This window comes from Maniola jurtina, chromosome 19 (genome assembly GCF_905333055.1).
Source record: "Maniola jurtina chromosome 19, ilManJurt1.1, whole genome shotgun sequence".
NCBI lineage: Eukaryota > Metazoa > Arthropoda > Insecta > Lepidoptera > Nymphalidae > Maniola > Maniola jurtina.
This window is the reverse complement of record NC_060047.1, coordinates 11486617-11497284: the sequence shown is the minus strand read 5'-3', so window position 1 is coordinate 11497284 and position 10668 is coordinate 11486617. Positions and strand designations below refer to the sequence as shown.

General features: G+C 35.9%; 3 protein-coding genes across 8 annotated transcripts; 2 read left to right on the top strand and 1 right to left on the bottom strand.

Annotated features, from left to right (window-relative positions):
- The first annotated feature begins 299 nt into the window (after positions 1 to 299).
- Positions 300 to 4377, top strand: LOC123874859. Of its 5 annotated transcripts, none has more exons than XM_045920394.1 (2): positions 300 to 2049; positions 4048 to 4377. In XM_045920394.1, exons 1-2 carry the CDS (start codon positions 862 to 864, stop codon positions 4156 to 4158), a joined length of 1299 nt encoding a protein of 432 aa, XP_045776350.1. In that variant the 5' UTR covers positions 300 to 861; the 3' UTR covers positions 4159 to 4377. The 5 variants fall into 5 exon arrangements, with proteins under 5 accessions (XP_045776350.1, XP_045776353.1, XP_045776352.1 ...); XM_045920397.1 differs by having other exon boundaries at positions 722 to 1864; positions 4029 to 4377; XM_045920396.1 differs by having other exon boundaries at positions 862 to 2049; positions 4029 to 4377.
- Positions 4088 to 7735, bottom strand: LOC123874868 (succinate dehydrogenase [ubiquinone] cytochrome b small subunit, mitochondrial-like). 2 transcript variants are annotated; one of them, XM_045920413.1, is made up of 5 exons: positions 7565 to 7735; positions 6801 to 6937; positions 6131 to 6315; positions 4312 to 5007; positions 4088 to 4255 (listed from the first exon to the last, which is right to left on the bottom strand). In XM_045920413.1, exons 1-4 carry the CDS (start codon positions 7593 to 7595, stop codon positions 4812 to 4814), a joined length of 549 nt encoding a protein of 182 aa, XP_045776369.1. In that variant the 5' UTR covers positions 7596 to 7735; the 3' UTR covers positions 4088 to 4255; positions 4312 to 4811. The 2 variants fall into 2 exon arrangements, with proteins under 2 accessions (XP_045776369.1, XP_045776370.1); XM_045920414.1 differs by lacking the exon at positions 4088 to 4255 and having other exon boundaries at positions 4525 to 5007; positions 6801 to 6928.
- A 309-nt stretch (positions 7736 to 8044) lies between these two features.
- Positions 8045 to 10668, top strand: LOC123874860 (26S proteasome regulatory subunit 6A-B). The gene is made up of 5 exons (XM_045920398.1): positions 8045 to 8718; positions 9002 to 9197; positions 9572 to 9768; positions 10129 to 10259; positions 10406 to 10668. The coding sequence occupies exons 1-5, from the start codon at positions 8164 to 8166 to the stop codon at positions 10611 to 10613; spliced, it is 1287 nt and encodes a 428-aa protein (XP_045776354.1). The 5' UTR covers positions 8045 to 8163; the 3' UTR covers positions 10614 to 10668.

Genomic DNA, 10668 nt, shown 5'->3' with positions numbered 1-10668 from the left:
CCATGACATTGATGTGAATGATCAGTTAACACAATTACAAAAACAAATGACCGAGATTATGGAATTATTAACTTCATCTATAAAGACACAAAAGGAAAGCTCCACTAAATTAGCGAATGATATTGCAAATATAAAAGACCAAATGTCTGAAATTAAATGTGGTATTGACAAGACAGAGGAAAAATTGATAACTATAACCACAGAACACGATAAAATTAAGGCTGATATAGAAAATATTACTAGTGTTACAAATACAATGGGGACGAAAATAGCTGCCTTGGAGTGTGGTTTGCAGAAATTAAAATCGTCACCGAACGAAGTGCTTATGACTGCTGAAGATTCATATGGAGACATATTGGCCGAAATGACAGATCAAAATTTGAGAAAGAAAAACATTATAATAACTGGCATAGCGGAACCACAATCCACTGACTTCAGAGATCGACAGAAAAAAGACAAAGTTGAGGTAATGAACATAATAAAAGTTATTTCAAAAGAAAGCCCTGAACCCATCAAAATCATAAGGATCGGGAAATATAAACCAAATCAAAATCGCCCTATTAAAGCCTGCTTTGAGTCAGAACAAACACCAAAGATTATACTCCGAAATAGAAGTAAATTGAAGCAGGACGCAATAGCAATATTTTCGGATCAAACGCCATTTCAACAAATGCGATTTAAAAATCTCAGGGACGAACTGAAGCTTCGGACTGCAAACGGAGAAGACAGCCTACGAATCAAGTATATCAAAGGCGTACCTAGAATTGTCAGTTCTCTCCCAAAAAACGACATACTATAAATAATCGCTATAAAAAAGATAAACCCACTACATACCAAATTTTAAACAATTATGACGGCTTAATGACTGATAAAAAATCACTAAAATGTCTGTATGCGAACGCACGGAGCATAGTTAAACCTGGAAAGCTCGATGAGCTACGATGTATAGTGGATTCCGTTAAAACTACACTGCATCTTATAATTTTATCAGAAACATGGATTAAAAGTGATGAAGAGGCCAAAAGACTCCATATACCGGGCTACACTCACTACTATCACTACAGGAAAAATACAATTGGAGGAGGAGTCTCGATTTTCGCTATTAACAAAATGAAACATAATTTAATTGAGGAATTTTCGCAAGACGATAACCACTACTTATGGATACATTTGGAAAAGCTATCCGTGGATGTTGGTGCTATATATAAACCTGGCCGAACAAACGTCAAAAACTTTCTAGACACCCTCTCGATACAACTAAATAGCAAGAAAAGAGCAGTAGTTTTTGGAGACTTTAATTTTGATTTATTGACCCCCGACAACTTAGTAGAAGATTATAAGGATACACTCAAAGAAAACGGTTTCAAGATTATCAACAAGATCAATATTGAACATTGTACTCGTGAAACAACACAAAAGAAAACCTTGCTCGACCATGTTTCCACTAATCTCAAGGGTCACCAGTTTCACATGGCTGTTATTGAATCCTCGATGTCAGACCATAAACAAATATACTTTGAAATAGATAATTATGAACCGGAACCAAGACTAAAACTTGAATACGAAGCTGTTGATTATAATAAACTCAATGAAATTGCAGGAATTAATTACAACGAGAATACCAACGATAGCTATGTACAATTTGAAAACAAATTGATACAAACTATCCAACAATGTAAAGTCAAAAAAACTAAAATACTAAACCCTCCAAAACAGGACTGGGTAAATAAAAGCATAATAAATAAAATAAATCAAAAGAACATACTTTGGAAACAACATAAAAGCAACCCAGAAGATGAAGATATTGAAAAAAAGTTCGTAAAAGAAAGAAAAATAGTTTCAGAGGAAATACAGACTATGAAGAGTAATTACTATTATAAAAAGTTCTCTGAATGTAACAAGAAACCAAAAAAGATGTGGGACCTAATAGATAGCTTAACTAACAATAAGATAAGAGAAGTCTCAATACCAGCCAAACTGAAAAAAGGGGACAAGGAATTAAAAGATGGAAATGAAATTTGCGAATACTTTAATGATTTCTTCTCGACTGTTGGTTCATTGCTAGCGGAGGCTATTCAAACAAAGTACCATAATAACAAAATCTATACCAATGCAACGCCTGCTGATAATAATCCTAATTTTGGCCTCAGTAAACTAAATACTGTAACAACAAAAGAAATCACTGAAATAATAAATAACTTGGACGTTAATACCAGTTCCGGAATTGATTGCATAAATACTAAAGTTATAAAGTCCATTAAAAACATTATAGCTGACGAACTTACTCGGTGCGTAAATACCTGTTTAGAAAATGGTAACTTTCCAGCGTCTCTTAAAATAGCCAAAGTGACTCCTATTTATAAATCTGGAACAAAAACAGATCCTAGCAACTATCGACCCATTTCTGTACTCCCAGTATTGTCCAAAATCTTTGAGAAAATTATTTACAATCGGCTAGAATCCTACTTGACCTCTATTGATTATCTTTATCCTAAACAATACGGATTTAGATCGAAATCCAATACATTATCTGCTACCGTTGACTTAGTGACTAAAATAAAAAATAATATAGATAGCAAAAAAATTGCCCTAGGCATATTCATAGACCTAAAAAAAGCTTTCGACACGGTTAGCCACAAAATTCTTCTGAACAAATTAGAAGATATAGGTATCACCGATAACGCTCACAAAATTTTTGAATCCTACTTAACTGATCGATTTCAAATAGTGAAGATTGGTGAATATCAAAGCAAACACAAATTAATAACGTATGGAGTTCCTCAGGGCTCCATTCTTGGATCTATATTATTTCTTATCTATATAAACAATATAAGTAAACTGGGGCTCAAAGGAGAACTTTCGCTATATGCCGATGATACCACCTTGTTTTATTATGGAAATAAAATAGAAGACATAATTCAGGATGCCCAAAATGACCTTAACATACTTAATATCTGGTTTCAATGTAATTTGCTTACCCTTAATATAAACAAAACTCACTATGTAATATTTGCAGCTAAAAATAAAAAAATTAATGATTGTGAACCACTTAAAATAAATAATATTACTATTAGTAGATCAGATTGCGAAAAATATCTGGGATTAACTTTAGATAATAAGCTTACATGGAAACCACATATTAAAAATATTAAAACAAAATTAGTATCTCTTACTGGAGCCATTCGCAGTATTGTACGTTGCTTACCCCATAAAGTTCGTTATTTAATCTACAACTCACTTATAAAGCCACACTTAGACTACCTAATACAAGTTTGGGGATCAGCAGCTAATACTAATCTTAAAGTACTACAAACGGCACAAAATAAATTGATTAAAGTATTATTTAACTATGATTTTCTAACCTCGACAGAAAAAGTATATAAAGAAACTAAATTAATGAACATAAGTAATACCTACAAATATTACACTTGCATCCTAATCCGAAAATTATTATCAAAAGAAATACACTCAAACATAACCTTTACAATTAAAAATAAATATCCTCAATTACAACGACTAAGAAGTGCCAACAACATAATCTTACGCGCACCACGAACTAACTATGGTAAACGAAATATTACATTTGAAAGTGCTCAATTGTATAATAAACTTCCTAAAAATATTAAAGAGTGCAAAAGTATACACACTTTTAAAAAACTACTAAAAACCCATTTTATGAATAAGCCTTAAACTATAAAAATAACGAAACAAAAATAACTAAGAACTTGTCAAATATAAATAATATTTTTTCATGTCACATCTAGTTCGTTTATGAATCTATGTAATCTATATAGTGAGTCAGCTCAGTCAGCTCAGCCGTGGCTCGCGCTGACTATTGGACCTCGCGCGTTCGTATGTTTTTTGTTGCGATGGTACTTTAAGAATTTAAGTATAAATCTACCCACTAGTGTAATATTATAATATTATGTATTAGAAGTTAGAAATTGAAATAACATATCTTAATTGTCTACTAACACATCTATAATAATTGTGCGCTCTAAAATGTAATTTTGAACTCTGTAACATAGCCTGTAAGTTTCATATAAGTGGAAATTCCTTTATGGAACTAATAAAAGTCTTAAACCAGAAGTGTACGCGAGATTGGTTTACTCCTTTTGGTCATGCGGTACTAATAATAAGAAATATCGGTCGTCATAGCATCATGATCATTATCAACGAATAGACGCCCACTGTTGGACATAGATCTTTTTATACGGACTTACACACGCCACGGCGTTTGATGTCGTCAATCCACCTAGTGGGGGATCTTCCAACGCTGCGCTTCCCCGGGCGAGGTCGACATTCTATCACCTTGGGACCCCAAGTATATCGGTATTTCAAAATATGTGCCACGCCCATTGCCACTTCAGCAGACTTTTTTAATCGTAAAAATCAGCCTTTTTAACTGGCTTCCAAAATGGGGAATGGGTCCAATCCCATGTTTGACAACTAGTCAAATCAGTATCTTTTTATCAATCTTCAAAACACGCGCTCGAGCTTGTATGAAATACTGGCATGTGACGTCACAACGATTTGACGTGCTTTTTAAGTTTAATCGATAATTTTAAATGGTTATTACATTTTAAACTCACAAAGGAGGTGGATTTTATGTATTTTGGAAGACCCTCCATTTGATAATCACGGAGAAATAATTTATTTTTGACACAGGCAAATGCCATATTCATTAAAATTGTATGCTCGCTGCTAGGGCAATTCCTGAGAGTTTTGCGAACCGTCAGTATTGGTATGCGATAAATTTTATAGGGAGTAAACCAATCTATAAATAGCCTTGTTTCTAGAATACTCAATTCTTACGCATGCTGTCCAGCCTTAATGGACCAGAACTGTCTAACTGTGTTAGCGATGCCTATATCGTGGGTGATGACGTAGAACAGGCCTCCGAGGGTCGCTATGGAGATAAGGTAGACCAGGCCGATGGCGATCTTGGGGATAACAGGTCCAAAGATGCTCGCGCGGACATAGTCCACTGCGATCGCTTCGAGGCCCCTGAAATAAGTTAAAAATTAAAAAGCTGTGACATACTGTACGAAAATAAAGTTCTTTAAACATTGCATCCAATCCAAATTCGAGAATTCTCGATTTTAAGTTTGAGTCAAAGTGTGTTCTATGGATTTCCAGAGACTAATAACTTAATGGCAAAGGATCGCGAAGCTACGAGGAAAACAAAGCAGAGAGACTTGTGAATAATCTATACATATAATAAAATTGTAGAAAAATGGTGTCTGTACAATGGAAATATATAAAAAAAGTAGCAGGGGTTGTTATTATATCGATGCCGAACCCGAAATTGTAATTAATTTTTTTTTTGTCTGTTTGTCTGTGTGTTTGTGCACGCTAATCTCAGAAACGGCTTATTCGATTTAGATACGGTTTTCACTAATATATTGTAGTAAGCTTCACTTAGGATTTAGTGTTTATTTCATGTCAATCGGTTCATAAATAAAAAAGTTATGTCAATTTAAAGAATCACGGCGCCTCGCGCCTGAGCGTCCGTGGCTATATAAAGCGCGAAAAGTCACTATTCCACGCGAACGAAGTCGCGGGCACAGCTAGTAATATAATATTACCAAAGAGAAGATGTTTAGAATGGGGACCTAAATGGCAAAAACTTAATAATAATAATTAATCTGCTGCATCTCATTGGCTGAACTGTTGCCTATCATAGGCAGCCTATGCCTAGTAAGACGAGAGAACTGAGAGCAATCCTAACTCAGCTAACTTCACATTTTGGTGGGTTGGCTGGAACAGGACTTAGTGCACACTTCATTGTGTTATAAGACTTGGAGCAATCTCTTACAGGCAGGCAAAAACAGCGCGTTACTTTAGTTTTAAATAAAAATATATCAGTGCTATCTAGTTTTTTTTTTTTCATTCGTGGTCTTATTTACCTTAAATTGCTTCTGTGGGTGTCCCACAAACAAAACGAAATGTGAGCGAAACAAAGTATAGCTATCAGTCTGTTGTCCTTCACTCCCTACAGCTTAATTCAAATTCAAACACAAAATATTTTCATTCAATTAAACTTTTACAAGTGCTTTTGAATCGTCAATTCGGTTCGGAATGCCATTCCTACCGAGAAGAACCAGCAAGAAAAAGTATTTGTACTTACCAGAAGCTATGGGCAACCATGATGATGGCGAGTGCAGAATCAAGTATCTTGCTGGGCGCGATTAATGCAAGCGGCATCAATGGGATGAGAGCAGCTGACGTCACCCTCTCTATCACCCACAGCTTGGAGTGGTCCTGCGACTTGCCCTCCGCAAATCTGATGGCTGATGTGCGGAAGGAGCGGACCTGAAATATTTAAATAGAAAAAACCTGTCAAATGCCTCAATATAGCAATCAATAAAGACGCCTCAATAGCTCAACGGTTATAGGAGCGGATTCTTTAAAAAAAAATGCGAGTCAGACTCGCACACAAAGGGTTCGGTAACATCATACAAGAAAATATAACAACTTACAATTTTTTTTTAATTTTCATGGCAGACATTTTGAAATTTTTATTATTTGCTGTTGTAGCAGTAATAGAAACACACATTCTGTGAAAATTTCAACTCTCTACCTATTACGGTTTATGAGATACAGCCCACTGGCAGACAGACAGATGGACGGACTTTACTTTACTATGTGTTTTATGATGTGTTGTACATCTTAAAACTGTGGCGGAGGCTTAGTAATAGAGTCCCGTTAGTAATTTAATAAATTAAAAAAAAATGCTTTCTCATAGTCATCATCTCTCTCATCAATTCAGTAAAAAGTAGAGCCTGAAAGACACTTACAGAGTTCAAGATAGGTGTAGTTTCAGTCTTCAACAAGGTGCTCTTCAATGACTGGAGGGTGTTCTGGGATGCAGGCCTCATGGCAGGCTTTGTTGCCAGCTTCATTGCTTGCTGCATCAGGACAGGACCTGAGCAGACTGGAATTGGTGACACAGTATGAAAATAATAAGTAACTACATATTTTATGAATAATTACAGGACTCATTTCATTTATTTGCTTTCATTATAATATAATTTTTTTAACAAAGACATGTGATGCCCTGTCAGAGCACCAATGACTCGCATTGTGTCTATTGTAGCAGATGGTAAATTCAGCAACCTTCCTGTAAGTTCCAATAACAACTGTACAAAGTTTCATCCTAATCGGATACATGATATAGGAACTCATAAATAAAGATAGTTAAGATTCTATTCTATTTTATATAGTATAGGCTGATGAAGGCTGAGAACTGTGTAATGGTACTCACTAGCAAAAGCCTACATCTAGCAGTGGACAACCACAGGCTGACGATGATGAAGTAATAACTACATAGGGTACTAAAATAAAACATTATAATTTTTTTACATTATGCCCACTATGCTTGCCCAACCCCGTTTAATAAGCATTACATTAAACCCATATGCCTTGCTCACTTATTGGAAAGGACCATTAACTACTGTTCTAAATGCAGTATTTTTTATTACTTCTTCCAAAATCCAACAAAAACAAGTGTTATGTAATTTTGTTTCGATAAGAAAATTATAGAAATATTCAAAGGGGATACCTGGTCTGCGTAGTAACATTGAGAAAGCCATTCTCTTGTAATTCCTGTCTAACAAATTGCAACGTTAGCACATAAAAATCGTAGCAAACGTAAATTATTTCGTAATTTCAGTGCAATTTTAGAAAACACAACCTGCTAAGGCAAAGCAATAAATGTCAATGTCAAATTGTGACTGTCGTGACTCGTGACAGCGTCAATGGTCAATGTCAAAGAACCATTGACAAAAGACTAAAGAATAGAGTAATCTTCAAACGGTGAAAAAAAGTAGACCTTTAAACAATTGCCGTTATTCAAAAATTCTACTAATATAGTATATCATTTTTACTTATCATACGAAGCTATTCTTAAGATAAACCTGTGAGTATTAGTGAAAAATATTTGAATAAGACAAAAAAAGGGTTTACACAGTCGAAACAGAACTTTGATTTTTTTGAAAGCTTCACCAAATGCTAATGTGGGTGTGGAGTGGTAGGAATTAACAACTTGAATCGGTTAACCCTAAATTGCAATGACAATTCAGTTTTGGTGTGATTATTTGGTAAATCTTTGAACATTTTAAATTAATTGTTCAGCCAGGTATTTTCATATAAATATCAAAAATGGCCACGACACTTGAAGACAAATCAATATGGGAGGACGGAGAGGAGGCCCTAAGTGAGGAAGTTCTCCGTATGCCCACAGACGAGATCATAAGTCGGACTAGGCTACTGGACAATGAAATAAAGATTATGAAAAGTGAAGTGATGAGAATCACCCACGAGCTACAAGCACAGAACGACAAGATCAAAGAAAACACCGAGAAAATCAAAGTTAATAAGACCCTTCCGTATTTAGTCTCAAATGTCATCGAGTTACTTGATGTCGATCCTCAGGAAGAAGAAGAAGATGGGGCGGTTGTAGACTTAGATTCTCAGAGAAAAGGTAAATGCGCTGTCATTAAAACTTCCACGCGCCAAACCTATTTTTTACCAGTCATTGGCTTGGTTGATGCGGAAAAGTTGAAGCCAGGTGACTTGGTTGGGGTGAATAAGGATTCATACTTGATTCTGGAGACTTTGCCCGCTGAATATGATGCGAGGGTTAAGGCTATGGAGGTTGATGAGAGGCCTACTGAGCAGTACTCTGATATTGGTGGGCTGGATAAACAAATACAGGTATGGTATGCCACTTATATCTAAAATCCATATTGATGACAAAAGTTTGAGTGTCTTGTGTATAGTACATTCTGAGTAGAACTTGTTCTGATTTGGGCTTCAAGCAGCTAAAGTTATTACTTCTTATTACTTACTATTAGTACCATTATTATTAGTCCTTTTAACTTTTACATTGCTAAAATTACTGAAATACTACTTACTGAATATAATAATAAGTATTTATCTTGACTTTTGTATGTGCAAGTTTTATATACTGATGATTATTTGTTGTTCTTGATTTCAGGAACTGATAGAAGCAGTCGTCCTCCCTATGACACACAAGGAAAAGTTTGTGAACCTTGGCATCCACCCACCCAAGGGGGTGTTACTGTATGGGCCACCTGGTACAGGCAAGACTCTACTGGCAAGAGCATGTGCTGCTCAGACCAAGTCTACTTTCCTGAAGCTGGCTGGACCACAATTGGTGCAGATGTTTATTGGCAAGTGTCCCCCTTAATACACAATGACATTTTAGTGTTTTGAGCGCCCTGGCTAAATAAATCGCATTAAGCATTGCTTTAAAAATAAACTGTTTGTATTCAATAAACCATTTACAAGTACTTTTGAATCGTCAAATGCATTTACCACTGGTTCAGGTTCATAATGCTCTACCGATAAATATTTGTAGGAATTCTTGCCAAATGTTTATGAGACAACAATGTGTTGAAAATAATTCAAATGAAATAAGTATGGCTTGATACTGAATTTTTCAATTTGTCTCTGGGATTAAAAAATTAAAAAAATGGACTAGTGTAGAGATTGTGAAAAATTAGCCACAGTATTCAATTTAATTTTGTTTATTTCTTTTATGCAGGTGATGGTGCAAAACTTGTCAGAGATGCATTTGCCTTAGCCAAAGAGAAGGCACCAGCTATAATATTCATTGATGAGCTAGATGCCATTGGCACGAAGCGGTTTGACTCGGAGAAGGCTGGTGACCGTGAGGTGCAGCGTACCATGTTGGAGTTGCTCAACCAACTTGATGGCTTCAGCTCCACTGCAGATATTAAGGTGAATTAATATTACCATCGTCAGCACAGATTTTTACTGCATAGTACAGGCCAGTTTAGATTAGATTACATGTGCCAAAGCTTGGTTTGTTGAGAGGCTTCGTCTGTGGTGGCTAGTTACCACCCTACCGCCAAAGTCATGCCGTCAAGCGATTTAGCGTTCCGGTATGGTGCAGTGTAGAATCCAAAGGGGTATGGGTTAAGTTAAAACTGCCATACCAATTCCAGGTTAGCCTGCTTCATTTTAGACTGCATCATCACTTACCACCAGGTGAGATTACAGTCAAGGGCTATCTTGTATCTGAATAAAAAAAGTTTCATTTGCCATTCACAGTTTATGTATAATGTTTTAAATTCACAGGTAATAGCAGCCACCAACAGAGTTGATATCTTGGACCCTGCCTTACTAAGATCTGGTCGTCTGGACAGGAAGATTGAGTTCCCGCACCCCAATGAAGAAGCCAGAGCTAGGATTATGCAGATTCATTCTAGGTAATCTTATAGTTTTAGTCTATACATTTAAAAGGACAAACTAATTAAATGACTGCCTTACTAAGGCTTAAAGTATATAATTATAATTATTATAAGATAGATTAGAAATAAGTATTTTGCTATACAAGTTCATAATAAACTTTCAGAAAAATGAACGTCTCTCCTGACGTGAACTTTGAGGAGCTGTCTCGTTCCACGGACGACTTCAACGGCGCGCAATGTAAAGCCGTCTGCGTTGAGGCCGGCATGATCGCCCTACGTCGCTCCGCTACGGCAGTCACTCATGAGGACTTTATGGACGCGATCCTGGAAGTCCAGGCCAAGAAGAAGGCCAACCTCAGCTATTATGCTTAAATTAAGCTTTTATTGTCTAAGTTCGTATGTAACAATAAATAATATTTGTAATTAA